This window comes from Pan troglodytes, chromosome 7 (assembly GCF_028858775.2).
Source record: "Pan troglodytes isolate AG18354 chromosome 7, NHGRI_mPanTro3-v2.0_pri, whole genome shotgun sequence".
In the NCBI taxonomy this organism is placed as follows: domain Eukaryota; kingdom Metazoa; phylum Chordata; class Mammalia; order Primates; family Hominidae; genus Pan; species Pan troglodytes.
In genome coordinates this window covers 142,415,994-142,442,871 of record NC_072405.2, presented here as the reverse complement: position 1 = coordinate 142,442,871, position 26,878 = coordinate 142,415,994, and the positions used below count along the sequence as shown (strand labels likewise).

The window sequence follows — 26,878 nt, the reverse complement described above, 5'->3', positions numbered from 1 at the left end:
GTGAGCCCTGGGCAATTTGACATTAAGGAGCTTAGAGTTTTCCTTATGCATGTTAACGTGACCATGCCACCTGTAGCTGGACAGCTCCAGAACATACCTACACAACCCCTGGTTCTCTATCTCAAGGATGCACCTAGATACATTGAAGGGGTAGTGGTTTCCTATGAGATTGCATCTCGGAGTAGAATATGAGCTTGAGAGTCAGACAGCAACTTGGCTCAAAATTCAGCTCTGCCACCTTCCAGCCAGAAGGCCTTAAAGATGTCATTCTATTTTAATGAGCCTCCTCAATGGTAAAAATGTGAATCCTCCTGGGTGCTCATGCGAGAAAATGTGCATTTAAGTGCCTGGTAAGTCATAGGTGCTCATTAATAGTAATGTTTTTTATTCTGAATATGCTGTTCCTCACACACCATACACATAAGCATAGACATAAAGTGGAATGAAAGCATAAAATACCTGGGAATCTTTCAGCTTAGAATGCAATTTCTTGCCATCTGTGTTTTATTTTTTGTCTGTGCTACTTCTGGCTGCAGAATCAGTGAGGTCAGAGCATCCTTTACAGACCCCTTTCTTCCTCCTGACCTTCTATTTTATCTTTTATCAAAGGGCACGTTAATAAAACCCCTATGGGTTCAGCCATAACCTGTATCCATGGAGCTGAGTTGATTCACAGTTCTGGTCAACACTGGTGCTAAAAATTGCTGGTTTAGGCCCTTGTCCTGTATTCCTCTAGACTATAATTGATCCCCAGTGCCTGCTGGCTTTTGCCATGTAATTACCAGAGACCATTGGAAGTTTGTGATATAATTCCTCAGTATATATGGATTTGCACAATAGCCAGACGCCAGTGAGGCAGAGACTGTTTCCCAGGGGTGGGAATGGGCTCTGGAGCAGAGCTCTCTGCACATAGACTTAGATTTACGGGCTGTTGTTAGACTCCAAAGTACGTGTTGTGAGTCCTCCCGAAAGCTGTGCTACCAGAGCTGGGAGGAAGCTCTTCCCCAAGGAAATCACCAAGAGTACTGGCAAATGGACATTTATCAATTCATTTCTTCATTCATTTATTCATTGTACTCTGGGCCGGGTACTATGGCTAACTCTTCTGGGCACTCAAAGATCAAGTGTGGGAGGCTCTGTTGCCCAGGGTTAAACTTTCAAAGTTAATGCTTTCACTAGTTAAGATAGGTCAGGTTCTCCTCCCAAAATAAATGAGCCCTAGAGCTCCCACCACCCAGCACAAAAACCTAGACGTCTTCTGGCTTACAGTGTATCCGATGTGTGCTGGGTGGGCCCCTTTCATCTTGAATTATGAGGACTTGAGTCACCAAGGCAGGGGAAAGGAACCTGGAGAATCCTGCAGAATGGATTTAAGGGACAAGGAGGGATTCACTCCCATCACTTTTCCATATTGGCTGGACCCCAGTCCCTTAGCCTCAACTTGACTGCAGGGGAGCCTCAGCAGGTAGAGGAGCTACCTGTTGGGGAACAGTCACAGGTTCTGCCACAGAGCTGCTAGCAAAAATTGTATAAAGTCAGAATTATTTGGAATAACTGCAAAGTAAATGACTCCAAAGTACAGAATTAGGACCCATTTTCACTCCTTATTGGTGACTGTTATACCATCTCTTATTAATCCAGAACAGTCAGTTTTTATGTGCACACAGAAACAGACAACTATTTCTTTTGTTAAGTGCCAGATGAAACTTCTGACTTGCATTTGGGGGCCAGAGAGTATGAAAAAACATATAAGCACTAGGACCACACTCCATAGGCAAGAGGCTTATGCCCAGGCAATCACTGGGTAAGGACTAGTCCATGTACGTTTCCGTCCTCAAATTCCCTGCAGCACAGAACCTTGCTCACCAAAGAGAATGGCTGGCTGGGTTGCTTGTATTATCTAAGTGAACCCCTCTGCTATAGACCAAACTCACACCCGTACAATGTCTATGTGATGCTGTGGGCAAGGCCAGAGCATAATAGCAAATGAGCATAATAAAATGTTGGAGGCTTGGAGAAGTATGTTTAGAAAATGGGGAGGGAATAAAGGAACCACAGCTGAACTCTATCTTTCATTGGGGGAGCAAACATCTAGAAAAATTTCATAGTGGAGGTGACATGAGTCTGAAGATGACTCCATGCTCTTTGGTTGGTCCCAGTGTGGGAGGGCTATTCAGACTGCAGGACCCATGTGAGCCAAGTCCTGCAGGGAGGCAGGAAGCAACCCTGTCAGGAAGATTCTATTGGCCCAGAAGGACCCGCTGACTGGCCGCAGATGGTCAGATACAGGAAGGATATCAATGTGAACAACTTTGTTCTCTGAGATGACTCAGCAAGAATGACAGACAGTCTTAAATCTCCAGATTGTGTTCACCAATAACCTTGCCTTTCTTCCTGCCCAACCTACTATGATAAATCTTGAAACTGGAATAGAATGAGAGAAAGAGAGAAAGTTGGAGCTGGAAGGAGCATTAGGTCTTGTCTCCATTAGGGGTTTTGAAACTTCAGTGAAGTTTCCATCCATACCATCCTGACTATTACTTAACACTTTTCATTAAATCACCTTACTCTTGTTTACTTAGTCATATGTCCTAGTCTATTATATGATAATATCCATGAAATTACAGGCTTGATACCTTCTTTTGCATAGGCTCTAAATCAATATTTAATGTAAAGCTGCATTTCACCAGTGGTACACAAAACGATTTCAGGAACTCTGTGGCTCTGTCCCTTCATTTAAAAAATGAAGATCCTGAGATTTGGGAGAAGAGGAGAATTTGCCCAAGGCCACACCATAAACTGGTGTCAGGGCTGGGTCTCTGGACAGAGACCCTGCTTTCCTGGTTGTACCGAGCTTTCTCCTTGCTCTACGCAGTCCTGCATAGACCCAAGTCTCCTGATCCTGAGCCTTGTATTAGAAGAAGCAGCCACTTCCTCCTGCCTTCTTGCCTTCCTCTGAAGCCTCTTGAGCTGTGATATTGAAGTGGCCCTAAGCTAGAAATCTTCCCCTCCTCCTGGAGCCATACACTTGTTCTGTTAATTAATGATGAAATAACTACCATGTTAATGATCCCATTTTACAGTGATGGAAGATGAAGATCAGAGAAGGTGAGTGATTTGACCACAGTCACAGAGCTGGTAAACTTGGACTCTAACTCTGGTGTGTCTGGCTCCAGCATCCACTCAACGACTCCCCAGTGACCACTTTTCATGTCCACTGTTCATTCTTTCAGGAACTCATCACGGCCTGGTACATCGGTTTCCTGACACTCATCCTTTCTTCATTTCTTGTCTACCTGGTTGAGAAAGACGTCCCAGAGGTGGATGCACAAGGAGAGGAGATGAAAGAGGAGTTTGAGACCTATGCAGATGCCCTGTGGTGGGGCCTGGTGAGTCACTACCTTGGAGGCCAACTCTGTGAGATTGACTGTCAAGAGTCAGAGAGAGGTGGAGGGCATCACATGAGCATGTTCAGCCAGGCAGCTGCATTCTGCAGTCAGAGGTAAGCTCTAGACCTCTTTCAGCTCAGAACCTGCTGACAGAAGACCCTCCTTCAAGGTGGGCACTTGGAATTGACTTTTCTCTAGCGTTTATAAGAAGCCAGGGCTTGGAACAGCCTGGTTGCATGGTCGTTTATGGACTTAGCCTTATTAGTCATAGGCTATTTTCAGCCAAGCCATGCATGTGCAAACAAACCCAGTGACAGATACACATGTGTGCTCACACAGACCTGTGTGTGCACAACCCTACACCCACAAGGACACACAGTACTAAAGCTGGCATTCACTGAAGGCTTTCTTTGCTCCAGAGCATCTCTCTGGGTGCTTTACTTTCACTAACCTACTTTAAACTCAAACAACTTCTATCATTAGCTCTTTTTAAAAGTAGGGAAACTGAAGCATGAAGAAGTTAAGTAACTTCAAGATCTTTCAGTCAGTAAGTGGCTAACCTGGGATTTGAAGTCAGATAGTTAGGCTCCGGAGGCCACACTGTCAACTGCTCTGATAATCCTGCCTTTCACATGCAGATACACATGCATAAGTACATGTATACTGATAACATAAACATGTAAACACACACAAGAATATACTAAACACACCAGAACAGATAGATGCACAGACATTAGACATACACACATATATACACAATACATACAAATATACTCACAAGCACACATATATTCACAAACATGGCTATAAATAAAATCACAAATCCACAAATATACACACACATGAATGCTCGTGTACATACACATTTGCAATTGTTGAAATATTTGTTGACTGACTAAGATAGGAAACCCTTAACTTATCAACAAGTCTCAAGGCATCCATATAAGTTACTAGGTACTTGGTGTCTTTTCTCCTAAGGGAACCTTGTTATGAATGGGAGCATTGCCCAAGCTGATGGAGAGGCTTACAGGTAGAGCTCAGTTAACACGTTCCTGATATTCCTCTCCATGTGGTACTCCATGTCTGAACTCTTCTCTCTTCAGATCACACTGGCCACCATTGGCTATGGAGACAAGACACCCAAAACGTGGGAAGGCCGTCTGATTGCCGCCACCTTTTCCTTAATTGGCGTCTCCTTTTTTGCCCTTCCAGCGGTAAGTACCTTTGATATATGACATCCCCAATGTGACGTGCAGGACCCCTTACCGCCTGGTGCCAGCTCAACTTTCCAGCGTCATCTTCTATCCTCTTATACCCTACCAACTCCCTAGCCATTCCCTTAAGCATGATGATCCTGCCTTTTTGCCACGGGCCCTGCTGCTTTCCTTTGCCAAAGATTTCTTCACACATCAACTCCTCTTTCAACGCTGCCTTCTTTAGGCTGAGTTAATCGCTCTGGGCATAACTCTGGGAATAATTCTGTAAAGGAGTTTCTGGCCCTATGCTAGGATTACACATTTCTAGATCTGCCTTCCCCAGAGGACTGTGAATTCCTTGGGTTCTGGGATTATATTTTTCATTCATGCATTCCCAGTGCCTTGCACAGAGCAGGTCCTTCATTTATGTGAGTTCCCTTCTCTTGTCCTGTTACTTACTGGCTTATGTAAAAAATACATGTCTCTCAAGAATAAGCCTTGACCTATGATAGAGTAACTTCCCCAACGCCCAGTGTCCAGATATGTAATAATAATGAAAGCAGATTGCATTTGTTGAACTCACTGTGTGCCTGAATCATGCCAAATGCTTTACCCACATCATCTCATTTAATCTTCATGGCAACATTATGGGTCGGGTGCTGTTTTTATCTCAATTTTTCAAATGGGAAACCCGAGACTTAATTGGGTTAGTAAATTTTCTACAGCCACAAGGCTACTGGGTTGTAGAGCCAGGAATCCCAGGTCCACTGGTTCTAAAACCTGGCTCTTAATCATGAAGCTTGAAAAAAACTTGTAAGTAACAATCTCCCTGCCACCCACTTCCTCTTCCATTCTTTCATTGGTGATGTTCTTTCTCTATTTGCAGCCCTACCTTGTCGGTTTTTTTCCTAAGCTATTTGACCTTGAGCAAATGACCTTCTTAAATCTCAGTTTTCTCATTGATGAGTCAGGGCCGTAGGAATGTTGCAAGATCTTCAAGTTCTCTTTCAGCTTGGAAAGTGTGTGTTTCTGGCCACTTAATCCACTGGCAAGTCTGACCTGAAAATCAAAACAGATCCCAATTCTGGGAAGTTCCGGCTATAGTCAAAGTGTCACGTGACAGTTCAAGCAGCTAAAATATTTTTAAAACTCAGTTAACATTACTGGGCATCTATTTTGTGCAGTACCCCTTACTGGCAGTTTATAAAGATTATCTCACTTTTTTCTAATCATGCATTAGGTATTATTATCCCACATCCCTATAGAAAAAACCAATATGCAACAGGGCTAAGGGGCTTGCCCAGGCCCTCACACCTGGAAAGTGGCAGTGTCAGAATTGGAACCCAGGTCTTCCTGACTTCAAGGCTCATTTCACTTAACCAAGCTCCCTACTCTCTTCAAGAGAAGGAAGGGCTCTTTCCCCCTTCCCTTCTTTGTACAGTGTTGTCACTGCAAGGACTTGAAGTGCAATTGAGCCCTACAGTCCCCATTACCCTGGCAATGGAGCGGGAATGCTGGGACAGTCTAGCTGGGGGCTGACTGCCTGCCTGCCTCTCCCTCCAGGGCATCCTGGGGTCCGGGCTGGCCCTCAAGGTGCAGGAGCAACACCGTCAGAAGCACTTTGAGAAAAGGAGGAAGCCAGCTGCTGAGCTCATTCAGGTCTGTCTGCCTGGGAATGAACTGGAATGGGATTAAGATCCATGCATATGTACATACGTGTGTGTGTGTGTATGTGTGCATGTGTGCACATGTGGAGGGGACATACTCATGAACTGGGACAGGACCCAGGATTCCATGTGTGTCTGTGTGTCGTGTGTGTGTGTGTGTGTGTGTGTGTGTGTATGTATGTATTAATGTGCCCAGGCAGGAGCAGGCCTGCTTGCACATGCTTACTTGTGGATGGCTATGGGGAGTTTCCATGGGTATCTATTTCACCTGTTCTTCTGTGTACTGAAGGTGACAATCCTGTCACTCTCTCATTCAGTTTCTAAGCCAAGCAAGAAATAGACACAGAACTCAAGGACCAACCTATCAGCTTTTTTTTGATACGGTGGTTTTTTGAGTTTTTTTTGAGACTCTCTTGTCCAGGCTGGAGTGTAGGGTGCGATCATAGCTCACTGCAGCCTCCATCTCCCAGGCTCAAGCAATCCTCCCACCTCAGCCTCCTGAGTAGTTGGGACCACAGGCATGCACCACCACATGTACCACCATGTACACCACTAGACCTGGTTAATTTTTAAATTTTTTTTTTTTGTAGAGATGAGGTCTTACTATGTTGCCCAGGCTGGTCTCAAACTCCTGCACTCAAGCCATCCTCCTGCTTTGGCCTCCCAGAATTCTGGGATTATAGGCATGAGTTGTGGCACGTGGCCTCAGCTTTTTTACTGATGGTGTGTTGGAGATGAGAATTTGGCTTGGACCTGGGGCTGTACTAGGCTTTCTTCTCCTTCTACTTCCCCTCAGATTTGACCTAGGGACCCATAGGGAAGAGTCAGCCTAAAGTCCAGGTACTTAGCCAATCAGCTACAAGGAGAACAGTCTCTGTCACATCTGCCAAGCAGAGAGCCCATAAGCCAAGAGAGAAAGAGATGCCTTACATGTGCAAAATATTAAACACTTTTCCCATTTGTGCTGCCCAGTAGACAACCATGGACCAGAGGATGTTGGACATGCACCTGCCAGCCTTCCATCTCCATCACTAGCCTCACATGGGCTGGGGGTTGCAGGGAGCAGTGAGAGGTGATGAGAGAGGCAGAAGTGTTTCCTCTTATATTTCAGAGGGAGTTCCTGCTTTGTTTTAATGGGTTATTGGAGGATGAGGGCACAGTGAATAGGAAAGCAGAGTGTCCTATCTACAGCTGCCTGTGTGTGAGGGCATGGCCACCCACTGGTGAGCTTTCTCCAGTTGTAGTGAGTGTCTCTGTGGGTCTGTGTGCCTGACTCTAGATGGTGCGTGATGTCATCCCGCATATTGTGGTTCCTAGGCCTGTCCCAGTTTCCAAGAGCCTGACCCATTAACTCCCCACACCCCAAACCATCAGAGAATCCTAGAGATTCTAGGATATTTATGTCAAAACCTCATCTGGTAGGCTCTCTCTTGCACCCAGAAATGGTACAAAAGACTCTGTTCTATATATTTGACTGAGAAGTCTCAGGGAATCTTCTGGAAAGAGTGGCACTTGTTTCTGTTTATTTTAAAATATTTTATTGTTTACTTTTTTTTGAGACAGGGTCTTTTACTCTACAACCCAGGTTGGAGTGCTGTGGTGCGATCACGGCTCACTGCAGCCTCGACCTCCTGGGCTCAATTTATCCTCCCACTTCAGCCTCCCAGGTAGCTGGAACTACAGGCACGTGCCACCAAGCCCAGCTTTGTTCTTTTTTTTTTTTTTTTTTTTTTTTTTGGTAGAGATGAAGTTTCATTATGTTGCCCAGGCTGGTCTCCAACTCTTGGCCTCAAGTGATCCTCCCACCTTGGTCTCCCAAAGTGCTGGGATTACAGGCGTGAGCCATAGCACCGGCCTTTAGTACGTGTTCCTCTCAGGGATTTTATGCCTACCACTCTCTTCTCTCCCTCCACTCCAGTTCATCTCTCCATTCCCCCACTCACCACAACACCAATTATAGCTCCAAGATGGTCAAGGAAGTTTTTCTTCCCAAAGTAGCTTCAAAAAGCCAAGAATCTTGTTTTTTCTGAATGTTGGCTCAATGCACATTCAAATTCTTAGGAGTCCAGGGCTTAAACGTTGTTTTGTTGGTGTGGGATTCTGTGCAAAAGTTTCAGGTGGTGCCCACTCATTGTTGCCCCTCTTTTCTGCTCCTCAGGCTGCCTGGAGGTATTATGCTACCAACCCCAACAGGATTGACCTGGTGGCGACATGGAGATTTTATGAATCAGTGGTCTCTTTTCCTTTCTTCAGGCAAGTGGGGACTCACCTGAATGCTCAGGGCGTGACCAGCCATCTCTCCTGCGTTCTGTATTCGTGTCTGTGGCCTCACGGGTCCCTGGAGAACACTCTTCAGGGCAATGTTCCCCAATTTGGGCTGCACACTAGAATTATCTGGTAGCTTAAACAGTTCTGGCTGGGCGCGGTGGCTCACGCCCATAATCCCAGCACTTTGGGAGGCTGAGGCGGGTGGATCACCTGAGGTCAGGAGTTCCATACCAGCCTGGCCAACATGGTGAAATCCCATTTCTACTAAAAATGCAAAAATTAGCCGGGCATGGTGGTGCATGCCCGTAATCCCAGCTACTCAGGAGGCTGAGGCAGGAGAATTGCTTGAACCCAGGAAATGGAGGTTTCTGTGACCAGAGATTGTGCCACAGCACTTCAGCCTGGGCAACACAGTGAGCGTGAGACCCTTTCTCAAAAAATTAAAAATAAAAATAAAAATAAAGAAAAAAAAATCTGATGCCTAGGCCACACCTCAAGCTAATTAAGTCAGAATCCCCAGGGCTGGGGCCCCAGCATCAGTATATTTGATGTTCCCCAGGTGATTACTCTGTGCAGCCAGGGCTTCCCAGTTAGCCAGCATGGAGTAGCACGGAGTGGCTGATAAGGAGAGGTTCGATCAAATGTGTGAGCATGATCAGTGGGTTGAGGAAGTGGGCAGCCCACACAGGAAGTGGGCAGCCCACACAATGAGCCACCCTGAAATCTTGGATGTTCCTCCAACCTGGGCATGGCCTGCACCTACAGACTACTCTGGACTCCAGGAAAGGAAATGCAGAAGAGGACAGCAGGAAGAGTCCTCTGGCCACCCAGAGATGCTGTTTCGTGTTCTCAGAGGTGGGAGATTGAACTAAAGATCTCAGAGAAAAATAATAACCTTTTTCTATGGTTATGGAAAAGGGAAGGGGAAATTAATATGCATTGGATGTCCACTATGCTCTAGGCATTCAAGTTCATATTTCATTTATTCCCCACAGGTACCCTATAAAATAAGTCAGAAGATTTGAGGTGCATCAGACTTAATGGGGGTATTGTGCAAAGGTAGATCTGGCCTCCACTTTCAGCAATTCTGATGGAGGTGTGATGGTAAATGCATCCCGAACAGGAGCCCCTGGGGTGGGGCTGAGCCAGTGGCCCAGAGTCCACACCTGGAGCCAGGCTGAATGGTTTGTACTCCCAGGCTACTTTCAGAGAAGCTAGTAGAGTCAGGCTCTGACACTTTGAACCAATGTCGGCTACATCTGGAGGCCTTCAAAGCCCATGGTCTTTTCACTACTTGAGCTTCTATAACAGACTGCTTTTTTTTGTTTTTGATACCAGGGGCCTGAGCTCAGATTGTTAAGTGTGTGGGTAGTGTGCTGGACTCCTAGAACCCTTGACTTGGAAAGAAACATAGATGGACAGTTAGCCTCATAGTTGGGGCTGCAACCTGCCTCAAAGCAAGTTTCTGTCATTGTGTCTACAGGTTCATTGGACCCTCATATAACCCAATGCTACTAGATAGGGGGCTCTCTCTGTGCCCAGCCACAACTCCCCTGCAAACACACACACACACACACACACACACACACACACATTCATTATCCTCAATTTCTCTTTCTACTCCCATCTCCAGATTATGGAAATAGAAGAGAATTGCAACTCATTTTCCAGCATAAAACCTTCCAGTCAGTGACCATGACAAAGTAAAGAAAGTCCAAAACCTGACCATGACCTCCAGGACCCTGAAAGATTGGGCCCCTAATCACCACCGCCACACACCTCCTATCTTGCTTTCACTCCTCAAAAGGTTCTGGTGGCAGGTGCCACTTTCTGTTCAGGGTACTCAGGGCACTCCGTCCACTAATATTTTTGATCCCCTTGTATGGGTTAATCACTGGGACAACCATGGAGGGTCACGGGTGACTTGCAGAGGAATCTAACTTTGATCCTGAAGGCAATGAGAAGCTAGATGAGCCAGAGAATGACATCAGTAGATCTACTTTTCAGGAAGATGATAGCAAAAAGTGTGGAGGATGGATCTATGGACTCAAGTCAAAGCAAGAAGATCAGCTAGCAAATATTGCAGGGTTCAGAGTAAGAGGAAATGAGGGCTTAGACCAAGGTAAAAGCAGTTCGAAGGGAGAGTAGAAGGAGGACCTGAAAGAGAACAGGCAAAAGGGACCCATGACTGGTGGGAGAGTTAGAGCAGTCAGAGGAAGCAAGTCTTCAATAAAAGAATGGGAAAGTTTGGGTATACTTACTTGTAACTAGACTTACTTGCTCAGAACATGACTTACATGTTTCCATTTGATTCTAAAATGCTATCCCTGTTATAATCATTGAGGATTTGGGATAGCATAAAGCAGAGTCTTCTTAGAATGGGCAGATGACTTCCCCTTAGGAGACCACAGTGACCTTGAACTCAAACAAGAACACTTTGGATGCAGAACCAAGACAATTGCTATTTGGTATGCATCCCAAGGTGTTGGCAATGGGCCCATTCTTTTGGGTTGATGTATTATAAATAAGGCATTGTCCTAGCTGTCAGAGACTTGGAGGAATACATTGTGCTGCAGACAGCTGCTGTGATATGAGAATGGTTTTTAAACTAAGAGAATATATTTCTTTCTTTCTTTTTTCAAGGACGAAAGTATAATGTCCCTAGAGAAATTCATTTAGCAACCATTCTGAAGCAAGGCAGTCCCTTGGGAAAAGAATGTCCCTGAATTCCAACCCACTCTGTATGTTAATGGCAAAGAAGTAGCTGACAACACACTGGTGTTTTCTTACCTACCTCCTAAAGGTTTTCTTGTCTTTTGTTTATGCTTGTTTTAATAACAACTTTCTTGAGATACATTTCAAAACTCACAAGAGGATTTTACATACCATAAAAGGTACCTTTTTAAAGTGAACAGTTCAGTGGTTTTGAGTATATTCACAAAGTGGGGTATCAATCACCACTATCTAATTCTAGAACAATTTTATTATCCCAGGAAGAAATTCTGTCCCAATGAGCAGATACTCCTGGTTCCCTCTTCTCCTCAGCCCCTGCAATCACTATCTACTTTCTGTCTTTATTTCACCTATCCTGAACATTTCATGGTATAATGAAATCATATAATATATTGTCTTTCTTGTATACATGGTTTCTTTCACTTTGCATAATGTTTTCAAGTTTCATTTGTGTTGTAGCGCCTATCAGAACCTTTTTCCTTTTTATAGCCAAATAATATTTGATTATATATACCACATTGTGTTTAATGATTCATCAGGTGTTGGAAATTTGGGTTGTTTCCACTTTTTGGCTTTTGTGAATAATGCTGCTATGAACATTCACATACACATTCTATGGACATATGTTTTCAACTCTCTTGGGTATATGCCTAGGAGTAGGATTGGTAAGTCTATGTTTAACTTCCTGAGGAACTGCCAGACTGTTTTCCATAGTGGCTGCACCATTTTAGATTCCTGCCAAAGGTTTGGAAGGATGAAGTTGTGTAGCCCATCTGCAACATGATGCCATATCACAATTTTCAGCTTAGTGTAGTTCTTTGTTAATTTGCAAGTATCTGTGTTTTGGGGGCTAGCAGTGATGGATGACAGTGGTCTGTTCTTATTTTTTTATTACAAATTATAATTATAAACTCATTGTTTTGGAATTGCAAAGAACTTCAAAGAGTTTCAAGTCCAAACCCAATTTTCTATGAGAAAAACCTGAGAGCCCCTAGAAGTTCAGGAACCCCCAAGAAGTTCAGGCCACATACCATGCTGGGCATAACTGAGGGCAAACCCAGGTCTTCTGATCTGCTGACCAGTGGAGACTGAATGGACTTAGTACAAGTTGGTCATAAGAGTCCGAGGGGGTACAGGAAGATGCTGGGGTAGGAGTGATGGCAGATTATACGTTCTTATATACAAGCAGGGATGAGGGAAGCTGTTAAAAATCAGACATTGCTTTTTATAAACAGAGCATGTGCATTGTTTTATTCCTGGTAGGGAGAGTGGAATTATGTCTGGCTTTTCATTTTCTATAGCTGCACCGTTCAATATGGTAGCCACTAGCCTCGTGTGGCTAGTGAGAATTTGACTGTTAGCAGTGCAATTGAGGAACAGATTTTTTAATTTTAAAGTAAATAACCTTCTATGACTAATGACTACTCTATTGGACAGCACAGCTCTGGAATTGTTAGCTATGAGAACTGAAATGGAGATAAGAAGACTTCGCCCACGATGTAGAAAATACTTGACCAAGAACAGGTAGTTCATTGTGTAACCAGGACTTGTTCCTTTTATGACCAGGGTCAAGATTATTGGAGTGCTTAGAAATGGAGAAAGGGGACTATATGCACTAGTCATTTCCTATGGCCAAATAACATTGGATCTGCTTTCATACATACTGTCTTATTTAAGCTTTAGGATGTCCTGGAAGGTAAGTAGAAGGAGTAACTCCATTTTTCATAACCCCATTTTTATAGGTAAAGAATAAGAGAGTCAGTGAGATTAATTAGCTTGCTTAATATCGCCCAGCTGATAAATGATGGAACAAAGATTGGAACCCAGGTCTTGTGCCAAAACCTATGTTTTTATTTTGCATTGTATCTCTGGGAAGAAAACATTATTTAGGGAGAAAACTGGATAAAAGTAAGATGACACAAGGGTTGTTTGGATAATAAGACCCATTTTTGAAGATTGTTGTTTGGATGGTCAAACTGAGTAAAATGTGTGAGAGTGGTTGTCTTAGTCCCTAGCCCATAGCAAGTGTTCAGTCTCGGCTGATTGAATCTGGGCTGCAAGGGAGTATTGATGCCGAAGGGGAAAGGAAGCCCCCGAATTACTGCCCTGGGAAACCACTGTTAGCAACCATGATCTAGAACACTCTGGAATGTTGTTAAAACCCTTTTATTCATTTAGTCCATTCATTTAGCATATATTTATTGATCATCCCTTATGTGCACTCTATTTGGTATTGGGGATCTAACAGTTAACTGGACAGGTCAACTGCACTGGTCCTTTCCTATCATAAGGTTAGTGAAGATAAGATAGGGATGTGCTCATGGGATGTTGTGACTTGGAGTTGGCTGGGGCTTTGACTAGAGCAATCTCAGTGGAGTACTGGACACAGAAGCCAGATGACATGAACTGAAGGGTGATGAGGAAATGAGCAAGTGGGTTCAGTGAGTGTAGGTGACAGCTGGAGTGGATGTGAGGCCAAGAATTTTTTTCTTTGATGGAAAGGGTCTAGTAGAGAAGGATAAATGTGCATATGGGAGAAGGGGAAAGACTAGAGGAGAGAGAAGCAGAGATGGCCTGGTCTGTGGAGTATGGGCCTTCATTAAGAGCATGGGCCCTTCATCCATTGGCACAAAACAGAAGTCCAGTGAGTGGAGCCAGATGGTGAGACCATGGGTAGATCTCAGTGAGAGGGGAGTCAAGGTCATCAGCTGGGAGGAAGGTGGAGAAGTGAGAGAAGTCTGATGGTAGAAGAGGAAGCATGAAATACTCATCGTGGAGAGTGAAAGAGGAAAGGACAGTGCTAATCCTTTAAACTTTCTCCCTACCATGCCTTCTCTTCCAATATGCTCTTCAGATGCCCCCTTGCCCTTTCCTTCCCCTTACTACCTTTCCTACTTCTCCTGGCCTCAGAGACTCAGAACATCCTAGAGAGTCACAACTTTCTGTGTCCACCTGCTTTGTGATCAACTAACTCATCATTTTATTGTGCTCGTGGGGAAATGGGCCCAGAGAATGTATGGCCAGCCCAAGGCCACACTGTAACTAAATGCTGAGCTGACCCTCAAAGCAGAAATTCTTAACTCTTTTACTTCTCTGCCATGATTCTCTTGTTCTGTCTTCATCCCTCCCACCCATGGATCCCTATGTTAGGCCAGTCATTCTTTCAACATTTAGTGAGCACTCTCATGTGCTGGGCTCCAGAGTGCTCATATTTTAGACAAGAAAAAAAAAAACAAGACTACATGTAATTATACTACAATGTGATCCACGTGATAATGACAGAGTACCATTCCACTTGTGAGGGGATTTGCTCGGTCTAGACCTTGGGCAATTGAATAAGAACCCCTAGGAGGGCCCCTCCAGGTGGACATAAAGGATGAGTAGGACTGTTCCAAGCAGGGAAGAGGAAGGGAGTTCCAGGCAGAAGGAGAGCCTGAGAAAAGGCTTGGAGTCATGAATATGTGTAAAGCACGGCTGGTGCACCTCCCAGTTAGGAGTGAGGGCTCCAGAGCCAGATCACCTGGGTTTGGATCCTGTCTTTGCTGCCTCCTGTGAGCCCTTGAGCAATTCATTTAATCCCTCTGTGCCTCAATTTTCTCCTCAGGGAAATGGGATGATAATAGTACTTCATAGGGTTGTTATGAGGATTAATTGAGTTAAGACAATGTTCGCTATGATGACAATGGTAGTGACAAAGTTATGGGGGTGTGTGACTGCTATGTTATGACATTCCTGGTTTCCTTGTCTGTCTCCACCACCAAATAAATTTCCTGAGCTCAACATGAGAGCTGGGACAGAGTAAGTGCTCAGCAACCATTTTCTGGATGAATAAATGAATGAATGAGTGGCTGAAAAGAGCCCTGAAAAACCTCAGAGCCAACGGGAGTAGCATGGGCTGGGGTCTGGATGGGTAAACCCACCTCCTTCATTGGTTCCCTCCACACTGACCATCCCGTCCTAGAGCTCAACTCTGCTCCATCATCTTCAGAGAGAAGCTTTGCAGCAATCTTTCGAGGAAGGATACAGCTGTTTCACGTAATTTATGCTTTATTTTTTCTCCCTCTTCTCTTTCTAGGAAAGAACAGCTGGAGGCAGCATCCAGGTAAGTTTTTGATTATGAATTCCCTTCTTCACATCTCTGTGTCAAGACAGAGCATCCTGCTCCATATGGTGTAGGGCCCCATGGGAGGTCATGCTGGTCCCAAGATAGAGTCTTTGGGGTCACACTGTTGCTGACCACCATAGTCCTCTGCCTGGTTTCCTTCTGGTTGATCTGAGGGAAACTTAATAGGAATCATGGCAGCAGCCTCTTATTGAGGGTCTGGGTTCTGTGTCAGGAGTTCTGCATATGTTATCTCATTTGGTCTTCACAACCACAATGTAAGATAGGCCCTAATATCATCCCTTGTGGATGAGGAGATTGTGGCTCAGAGAGGTTGGGTTGAGATTGAGTGGCAAGACCAAAATTCAAAGTCAGGTCCAAATATTAAGACCATGTTATTTTCATGATATATCATTTCATCTGCTTCTTGGGCTCACAGATGGTAAGTTGACTCGAGACTGTAATTCATGATCCTCATGACTGTGGAGGTTTCCCAGTAAACCACATCTATCTATATACCTATATGACATGTAGAAACCATTTTTAAACGATTATTATTGACCAATCATTTGTGAGTCCTCACAATCAATCTCCTGGACACTAAGTCCAAATGCTCTCCTCCTAGTGCTGACAGAATTTGGGCAGAGGAGGTGAGAGGACCCTGGACTACCTTATAGGGGAGCCACTTGAGAACAATGGCCTTTGGGAGGCCAAGTCAAATCCTCCCAAGTGTTTCCATGAAGCCCTATCCACACAAAATCCCACTTGGAAGAGACAATTACTGACAGTGTCAGTTCTGTTTCCTTTGGGTGTGTTTTCAAATGAACCACGTGGTTCTTTCCTGGACCCACTTGGGACTGTAAGGGCCTTTGAGGAGATCGTAAAGGAGGGTTAGGTGAATGACAGTAATGGTGTCAGGACATTCACTAGAGAATCTTCAGCAGCTCGTGGCTCCCAGAGGCAGAGTGAAAGGACACCACAGAGATCTCTGCAGATAATTCTACGGAAACCAAGGTCCCTGGAGAGGACAGGCTCATCCCACATCACACACCCCATAAGCACCAGGAGTAGATGATCAAGGTCTCAAGACTCCCAACAGGGTGTTCTTTGCTTTCCTTCTTTCATGACCAACAGGGTTATAAATCGTGCAGATTTTGGCACTGCAAGTGAATTATTAAATCTACCTTTAGAGCCTTTTCTATACAGACATGAAGAAAATTCATTGAAATCTGCATTCAAATATCACTGTGCCCTGGATTCAGCACTTCCGGTTTAATTAGGGCTCAGATAGATGCATTTTGAGGCTTTCCTGGGGATGCCTCCCTAGAAAAGGGGCTTCTGATATCTTGTCATCAACTTGCTCATGTCCCTTTCAAGAACCCCCCACTCTGCCAAGAGCACAGAGGGAAAATCTATCCCATTATTTCTCATGGTCAGAGTTGCTGGGTGTTTGGTGGCTCACCCACCTTAGAGAAGAAGAGCAAAGTCATTATGTAAGTCACTCAGTCTCCTTCATCCAGGGTTGGGACAGAGTCAGACTGGCTGATGCATTAGCAGTTGAGATGCCAGGTGTGATTATAGCTGCATAGCCTACAGGTGGAAATGAGACCTGGAGATGGGATGCAAGAATTGTGAACAGAGGAATCAATTCCTTTACGCAGGAGGCGGGGAACCAAGTGACTACAGAATGTCAGGAATGTATGTGTGCATTAGGGTCACACTTGCTGGTATGCATTTTCCACCTTACAATAGCTTCTTCAACAGGCCGACAGCCACCTGGTGTTCCAACCTTCCTTTATTCATATTTCTTTTTTTTTCTTTTTCTTTTTTGTTTTTTGTTTTTTGAGATGAAGTCTTGCTCTGTTGCCCAGGCTGGAGTGCAGTGGCACAGTCTTGGCTCACTGAAACCTCTGCTTCCTGGGTTCAAGTGATTCTCCTGCCTCAGCCTTCCAAGTAGCTGAAATGATAGGCGAGCACCACCACACCCGGCTAATTTTTGTATCTTTTTTAGTAGAGACGGGGTTTCACCATGTTGGCCAAGCTAGTCTCAAACTCCTGACCTCAGGTGATCCGCCCATCTTGGTCTCCCATAGTGCTGGGATTACAGGCATGAGCCACCGGGCCCAGCCCCTTTATTCATATTTCTAAATAGAGTCAGATTTGGAGTTTATCTTATCGCCTCCTTCTAGCATAGGTAGCCTATACACTTGTTTATTTGTCAGGCTGATGAAAGAATTATATTCTCTGTAACTTAACATGCTGGTGCTATATTGGGGATAAGAAAAATGACTTTCCAGTCAGGTTATTGGAAAAAGCTCAAGTCCATATTTAGTTATAAAGCTATGGCTTTATAAGGGCTGTCTTGAATGTTTTGATTTACGTGGACTTGTCTGTGGAACATAAGCCCAGCTGAATTCTTACAATGACTGGGAGGTTGGCTTTGATAATTTTATGCTAAGCATTTTACATATGTCATCTTATTTGATTCTCATGAAAGTGAAGGCAGCTGACACCCTCCCATCCCTTCTCACCTAGTTTAGATGCCCAACTCATGATGCCCTGAGGTAGGACTCAGAACTTCCCTAATAAAGCATATATACTTTATAACGCTCGGCCCCTAGTAAGCCCACGGTAGAAGTTGGCTCTTTTCCTTCTGATTAACCTTAGAATCAGAAAGCCTGAGAAGGAAGCATAAAATTATCAAAGCCAACCTCCCACTCATTGTAAGAATTCAACTGAGCTTTTATTCCTCAAACAAATCCTCATAAATCAAAACAGTCAAGACAGCCCTCATAAGCGACAGCTTTATAACTGACTATGGGCTTGAGTTCTTTTCAATAAACTGATTTGAAAGTTATTATGTATCTATACAAATATAATAAGGTTCTTATTTTATATATGACATAAATATGATACATATTTACATATACACCTGTTAAATCCTCTCTTCCTCTCTAGACCATGAGCTCCACAAGGCTAATACTCTGCCTGAAGTATAAGATGTACCCCACATGTATTTGCTGAATGACTATAAAAAATGACCTAATTCAAGGATGAGTTGTACCTCTGTTTTACTTATGAGGAAATTGAGCTCAAGCATTTACATAACTTACACCTAAGTCAAACACTGAAGATGGACCTTGCAGATGCATAGGGAGTCCATTAGCCTTCCTCCACATCAGCTGGACTCTGCCTGCAACACAGGTGGCCGTCATGCCCTTGTTATCCATGTGTGCAGAATGAGCTCGGCTAATACAATGGACGCATGATCTCAGCTCTTGTCTTCCCTCAGCCAGAAGGTCTTATCACACATTTTATGTAGCCCCCTCCTTCACTTCCTTTGCAAGCCTGCCTAATGTCACCTCCCAAGAGAGATTCTTCCTGACCCTCTGCCCCTGACCCTGTCTCTATCCCCATGATCCTATGATGATTGCCTGTTATATATATTAAGTCAGTTGCCTCCAAGGGGCTAAGCTCTTTCTGTTTTATTCACTGCATTATCTCCTACACCTGACACAGTGCCTGGAACAGAGCCTGACACATGGTTGGCTTTCAGTAGATATTAACTTTGTGAGACAGTGGATGGATGAATGGATAGATGGATGGATGGATGAATGGGTGGATGATGGATGGATGGATAGATGGATGGACTCATTATTCTACAAGTGTCATAGTGTTCCACCCAGCTTAAACTGAGGGAGGTGTAGTGGTTCACATAGGCAGCCATCAGAGAGGGTGGGAACCCCTAAGAAACAAGGACTGGGACCCCAGGATTTTCTCTCTTTATCTCTTATCTCTGTTTCTCTTTTTGTGATAATTTTACTCTCAGCCGACTTTCTCCATATCAGTGAAGCAGTAGATACTAACAGCTCCAAAATCACATATATTTCCTCTCTCTTCTGTCCATCTACCCTTCACCAAACACCGGTTTCTAAAATTCCAGAGAAGCACTCAGATTGACCCAGTTTGAGTTTCATATTCACACCCTGGACAATCTCTACCCCTTGAAGAGTAAAAGCCGCTACTGTCTAAGCTCTGGACCAGATTTCCACCTGTTAGAGCGGGTGGGTGTGGTGTAAGATACTATACTTAGCAACCTCCATTAGAGTCACATGATTGAAGTCGGATACTCAGTTCTCGAAAAGAATAGGGCCCTTTTTTCCTCAAAGAATGAGGGATGAAACATCAAGTAGACAAAACACGATAATTGTTCATTGCAGGCATAAATTCTACCTGTAAGTTTTCAAATTCCTAATAATAATATTGCATTAAAGAACGTGAACAGTTAACCATATTAAGACTGGCATTTTGTGTTAGGTCCATCATTTTGAACAGCAATAATAACTATTCAGTAGACATGCAACAGTGCTGATAATTATGGACATCTTTTTGATAGAAACTAGCATTTTTTAAATTCTCAAAATAGATAACTGTGTTGACAGCAGTTGCTTGCCTGAGCCCAATGGTTCACTCTGTATTTTCTACCAATGCAATCTGAACAGCAGCCTTCAGGAATCTTCTCCTCTGTATTCATATTTGGAGAGGGAAAAAAATCTGTCCCAGGTACCATCTTTATCTCCTATGTGATGATTATGTCTTTCCCACTACAGAGTGGTCAAATTTAGTAGAGAATCATTCTTTGGATCAAAGAATCCAATAGTAACTTACAAAGAATGCTGACTGCTTCCCTGGCATAGTTGTAAGCACAACTCTTCTTCATAACCACCCTAAGAGATAGGTACTATTTTTAATCCCCATTTTATAGATGAGAAACTGAGGTCAGATAGATAAGTGACTTGCAGACGATCACAAAGCTAGAAAGTGCAAGAGCAAGACTTGGATCCAGTTGGTCTAGCTCTGTAGTTCATGGTTCCTACCACTATGCTCCTCCTTCCAGCTGTTGGGAACAGTTACCTAGTCAGTCACAGCAGGTGTCCCTTTTGCTCGTTCTGTTTTCCTCTACCCTTTCTTGGCCCACCTAGCTGAAGTCCCTGACACAGGAGGAGGCTATAGAGGCAAGAAAAGGCACAGAGCCAGGGTCATCTGTGGTGTGAAAGAACATTTGGTCAGATACTATAATTCACACTTTGCCTTCTCCCTGTGACATCGGCCACATGAAATTTATCTCACAGAGTCATGAACAATGTTGGCAATCAAACACCTTCCATGCTTCAAAATCAATGACTACTAAAGGTAAACATGAATTTAGAGCTCAATCAATCCAATCCCCTAATTTTACTGATGAGGAAATTGTTAACCAGAGCAAAACAAAAGGCTTGAACACAACCCCATAGCTATTAGTATTTTCTCCTGCTATCCAGACCCTGCACCATTATCCCAGGCTGCAGAGTAACAGATGCAGAGGTGAGATTTGGACCAATTTTATTTAACCTCAGAGGGATCCCAGATATGTCCTGAAGGCTTAGTCTCAGTTTTCCTCTTGGGATAATGGGGTGTGGAGGGCTATGTAATTCCCCTCTGAATTATGAACCAATTAAGAAATATACCTAGAAGTCAAAGGATTAAAACACAGGTTATCAGACACCGCATGTTCTCATTCATAAATGGGAGTTGAACAATGAGAACACTTGGACACAGGGAGGGGAACATCACACACCGGGGCCTGTCGGTGGATGGGGGGCAAGGGGCAGGAGAGCATTAGGGCAAATACCTAATGTATGTGGGGCTTAAAACATAGATGATGGGTTGATAGGTGCAGCAAACCACCATGGCACATGTATACCTATGGAACAAACCTGCACGTTCTGCACATGTATCCCATAACTTAAAGTGAAATTAATAAAAATAAAAAAATAAAATAAAATAAAACACAGGTTACATTTTCTGGGTAAAGCAAGATTGGCTCTGGGGGCAACACTTCTCACCAAGTGTGTCCTTGGAAACAGCACAGGGACAGAGCAGACACTCTCCCAGTCAGCCACTGGGCACTGAGAGCTAGAGAGAGAAAGACCATATCTGAACACTGACATTTAATACAGAACTCTCCCAATCAAAGAACATGGGTGAATGGCTATTGCACACACCATAACCCAGTTGGATAATTCACCTCCTTCCATGTAGAGAAGCTAGTAGAACTATCAGCTTCTTCCAAATTCTTCTGAAAGTATAGACATTGCATTTTTCTGACTTCAAAAATAGGGAAAAGATGGTCCTCCTTATGGTTCATGTGGCCTTCTCTCTACCTATGAGCATAGTATCCCTTAGCACACAAGAATGTGTCTCGGCTCCCTGACTTGGCTTCATCAGTCTGAAAATAGAACTTTTCACTAAGTACATTCACCAAGCCTTCATTTGCTATTAGATTTCTACAGCAGCCATAACAAATTGCCACATAATGGGTTGACTTAGAACAACAGAAATTTATTCTCTCAGTTCTGGAAGCTAGAAGTCTGGAATCAAAATGTTGCCTGCCCATGCTCCCTCCAAAGGCTCTAGACCAGAGTCCTTTCTTGCCTCTTCCTAGCTTCAGGTAGTTCATGCTGATCCTTGGGCTTTTCGACCCATTCCTCCGATCTCTGCCTCCCACTTTACATGGCTTTCTTCCCTCTGAGTGTGTCTGTGTCCCAAACTCCCTCTCATTTCTCTTATAAAGGCAACAGTCATTGGATTAAAGGCCCACCCTAATTCAATATGCCCTCATCTTTACTTGATTCCATCAGCAAAGACCCTATTTCCAAATAAAGTCATGTTCCCAAGTATTGGGTTAGCGATACTACATGTTTGTGTGGGGCAACACAATTTAACCCTCTATGTTTGCCAAAAACAAGTGTGGTAGGTTTCATACGGTGGGAACCTGTCTCAGCAGATCCAGGATACATGACTTTGAGATAGATATTTATGAAAGATTTAGATTTTATTATCCCCCTACACCAATGGGGACACTAGGGATTAGCAAGGTGAAACAACTCACACGGGCTGGGATTTGAACCTGTGTCTGCCTGGATCCCTCCAGATCTGTGGTCATTTCGTCTCTTTAACCAGGGAATAAAAATAACTAGGTAGTAGAATTAGGAGGTAGTCATAGCCGTAGGGACTGAGGACAGAGTCCAGAGTCAGACTACTAGACTTCAAAACCTGGCTTCCCTTGTAATTAGCTGTGTGCTCTTGGCAACTTATGCAAACTCTCTGTGTCTCCATGTTCTTGTCTGTGGAAATCATAATAATGCTGACCACATGGGCTGGCTGGAATCATACCTATCATGTCTTGAAGAGAGCTCAGCCTGTAGTAAATGCTCTCTTCAAGACATGATAGGTGCTCACTAGAGATCAGTGCTGATCAACTGGTGTATTATTCAGATGAGAGATTTGGGTAAATGGAGAAAACATTTCTTACGAGACCAGAAGAAAATAATATGTCGCTCTCCACATTCACATCAGTGTCATTGGAGTACCAGCTGCAAGTGTCCTGGAATCATACTCATAGATCCTCAGACTCACTGGATTAGAGGGAACGAAACAGGCCTTCGAGTTCAGCAGAACTAATTTTGCAAACCTGTTTAACAGAGAGAACCCAATTAACACATCAGAGTTATTTCAAAATAATGATGCTGTTCCTTCCAATCCAGTGGTCAGTCCAATCACAATCCTGCTTCCTCCTTGCTTTATCTGTCCTTCCCCTTCCCCAGAGTAGCCAGTCCTTTGGGAATCACCTGCCACCTGAGCCCAAGGTCCCTTATCTCTAGAAGGCAGAGATTGAGCTAGGTGATTTCCAAGCCGCTTCAGGTCCTTTGTGCTATAAGTTTCCAGCCACAATAGTAGAATTGGAACCACGTTGTTTTGCCACGTTAGACGTTGCACGTTACAGATTACTTTTAATAATGTTGGCTATGTGATTCTGGGCACATTACAGACTTCACTATGCTTCAGTTTCCTCATCTATATGATGGTTATAATAAGGGTACCTATCTCCTAGGGCTGTGGTAAGGATTGCATGCTTAGAATAGAGCCTGGCCCATGGTAAGTATTATTTAAAGGTTTGCTTTTATTATCATTGTTATCCTGATTTGCACCCATATTTCCAGGTTTTCTTGGCCCGGGGTTATTTCCATATGGTGTAGAGCTAGTTTAGGAGTCAGATCAACCTAGATTTGAATCCTGGCTTTGCAACACTTTTCTCCTTGCTTCCATCCATCCTTTCTTCATTCTATCCTCTGCCTTCCCTAACCTAAACACTGAGCATTAAGAGCTCTGCTTTTTGTCAGCCCTGAAGATTCTCAGGGAATTGTAACTCATATCCTAATGGGAAAGGCCCTCACAATCTGATGGGAGGAGCGGATGTGTCAGCCGAAAAGAACAATGTAGTGTCGGGGGTGCTGGCAGGGAAATGTTAGAGACACAGGGGCAGATGAAACAGGCACAAAGGAAGGAAACTCTTAAGCTCTACCAGAAACGAGAGAACAGGGAAGAATCCACTGAAGACCTTTCTTTTGTCCTCTCAAGGGCTAAGTAGATTTACACTGAACTGAAGAAATAATTAAGTTCCTAATTTTGTTCCTTCCATCTTTCATTCTTTCATCCTTCAAGCCTTGGGTGCCTAGGCCTGTGATCTTTTCTCCAATCACCTGATTCTGTTGTAGGAAAAAAATGAGTTCTTCTCACATGACCAGGAAAGATTAGGCATGAAGGCACTTGGAAGAGTGAGAGGTTACAAAATATATTGGGTGAAAAGGAAAAAAGAAAAACAACACAGCAAAGTGAGAGGGGTTCCCATTAACAGGTTTCCATCTCTCAGTTGGAATCCCAGGTCACCACCTAGGAACAGGAGAGGCCAGGCTCCTCCTCCCTGCAAGTGGCACAAACTTCCTGCAGCCCCACCCCATCATCCCATTGCACAGGCTGGTTGGGGATTCTCCAGGGACCTTACCAGCCTCCTGCATCTATCATTCCCTCCTCTAAAGAAGTACATCTAACTGCCATTAGAATAAGCATAAGGATAAGGATGAAGACAGATCTTAACTGCTTCCTGTTGACAGGGGGTGCTGTTTTGGGAAAACGGCAGTCAAATCGCCCTCAGGGGCCTATCCAAGGGTTCCCACCAGAAGGGGCCATTGCCCAAGGCTCCAGTTGCATGACTGGAGTTTCATGGCCTGAAGAAGAGACAAACTGAGTTATTAGAAAACACGTATAAATATGAAATAAGAGTGTGTGGTAAGGACAGCTCAAAAATCCCAGGGGCTTTTACCAGTTTGTATGGGGAGAAGGGGGCAAAAAGCCTGATTGGTAAAAAAAAAAAAAAAGACTTTTACCCTTTTGATGGCACATCAGGCTTCTGGGTTCCCTTCCGCTGAGCCTAGTCCTAAGCCAACCAGCTTAAGGTTTGGGACATTAACTTTTCCCAGTTTGGAGGATCCATCTGAAGGGAGTGTCCCATAATACAGAGACACAATTACCTATCAATGAAGAGAGGACAGGAGGAAAAAGGAAAAAAAATGGCATTTTTTTCAAAGGCGTCCCGGGGGTTCAGGATGCATTTGAAAGGGGTACAGACTGAAGATGAATGGCTACTCATCTAGAAAGAGGGGAATAGGTGTCCCTGGCTCCTTTCTCTTCCTAGCAAATACCTAGGGTACATGAGGGAGGGCAAATGAGGCATTCCTTTTTCTCTCCTTCCTCCTTCTATCTCTGAGTCCTGGTGACCATGACAGGGTGCCACCCATGGGTGTTAAAGAGGCTTTCACCCATGTTAATGGGGGGGGGGGGCTTGCGGGGTAGGAGTATCCACTATTACCCACATATGCCCTCTTTCTCCTGCTGTCAATAGCCTTGAATTACCTAGACCTCATTTATGTCATGAATACTAGTGTGATATAAGAGGGTGTTTTTATCCATGAAATGGGAAGCTTGGCTTAATCAGCAGGAATCAGTCATGCTCACCTGTGCTGTGCCTTTTAACTGCTGTTATCATCTGCCTCTGGATCCCTCAGATCCAGTTTTCTTTCCTAGGGCTTTGACCCAAAGCTTGGAATTGAGTTTGGAACAAAAATGTGTCTTAGGGGGTTGCATGGACTCTTTATCATAAGCTGAATACTAAAGTGAAGCTGTGGAATTGAGTCCTTCTCTAACAAGGGAGAGAAAAGGATGTCTTATGACACATACAGGGAGAGAAAAGGATCTCTTTGGATGCATGTGCTTGGCTTTGGTTTTCTCTCTTGGTCTTACTTTCCCAAAAAGGAAACCTCTGGGTTAGGGGCACTCTATTTATTCCTGTCATCTGGCGGGATTTGCAAGATAATGGCTCAGAACTAGAATATTGATCCAGATTTTTACATTACCCATCCCTCTTGTTTCTTCTGAGCTGCAGCCAGAGATTGCTGGTTGGTTCACAGGAACAATCAGGGTTAGTCTAAAATGTAGGCAAAAACTTAAAAACAACTAATGAGTTGAGAATTTAATGACAAACTTATAATAGGTTTTGAAACTTAATTCCTCTCTCTCCAATACTCATTTTTGTTTAAAAAAAATCATGATAGGATAGAGTTGTTTGCAAAATACATTTTAGTCTTATACTTGGCCTGATTATTTGCATAAAGTGCAGCTAGAATAATTATGTCTACATAGGCCTTTTAGATTGGCCTTGATGGAACTCTGTCCCACAAGGACTCTCAGATAAGACCTTTTAAAGCAGAGCCCAGCCATGGGTTTGTATCCTCAAATACCTGTGAGTTGGGTGATCCTCTCCTCTTAAGGTCCCAAGATAAACTTGGAACTCCTGGGCCTGTTAGAAAGTGACATTTTTTACTGACCACAAGTCAGGAACCCTGTACAGGGACTATGTAGGCAAAGGTATGAGGCCAGCTTTTTTTCCAAGGGGCTTGTATTGGCTCTGCAAGTCAAGCTTGACTCCTTAAAGAGAAGAATACCCTTCCAGTCAAAGCCTTGGTAAAACAACCAGTTTCTACAATTGTTTCCTGTTGCAAAAGAAAATGGATTCTTATTGCAGTGATGCAAACAATTGTATTGCCATGAGTAAAGAATACTCACAACTAGTTTCCAAATTCTAGGACAAGCAGGCAGACAGAAAGAAACATGCTCCAAATTTTGTTCACGGAGTATACCTTACTCAGTTGTTAAAGGCTGTAAATAGTTCAAAATAAGTTTCCTTGACTCTGAAAAACAAAACAAAACCCAGCAATATTCCAAGCAAAAGTCAAAAAGATTGCTTTGGTTTTCTGTGAGTTCATTCAGTTAGCTCTTGTTTTGCTTGATATTCATGAACATTTTAGCTCTTCATGAGTCCTGTACATTTTTTCTTTATTCCAATGGCACAATCTCCAAAGTTATCAGAAACCTGTATTTGAGAGTGTCTGCCAAAGTTCTGTAGCTTATTATAAACCATCTTTTGAAAGAGATTAAAACAAGACAACAATTATCAAATGTCCAGGGTAGTTAGAGTTAGAAACACAATTGACAAAGAAGTTTGGTTATCTCATGGTATCCAGTAACTTAACATAACCTTAATTATGATAGCATATACTTAGACATTAGAATTTTAGAAATCCCATA

The 26,878-nt window shown here is 43.7% G+C and overlaps 1 protein-coding gene across 2 annotated transcripts in view; it reads left to right on the top strand.

The window, feature by feature from the left end:
- KCNQ3 (potassium voltage-gated channel subfamily Q member 3) overlaps nt 1–26,878 on the top strand; it is a 359,017-nt gene that overhangs the window by 301,048 nt on the left and 31,091 nt on the right. For both annotated transcript variants that reach the window (XM_519963.8, XM_016959880.3), the window contains exons 5-9: nt 3,234–3,389; nt 4,493–4,603; nt 6,149–6,244; nt 8,411–8,505; nt 15,329–15,355. In XM_519963.8, coding sequence (XP_519963.2) covers nt 3,234–3,389; nt 4,493–4,603; nt 6,149–6,244; nt 8,411–8,505; nt 15,329–15,355 — 485 coding nt within the window. The remainder of the gene's footprint in view (nt 1–3,233; nt 3,390–4,492; nt 4,604–6,148; nt 6,245–8,410; nt 8,506–15,328; nt 15,356–26,878) is intronic.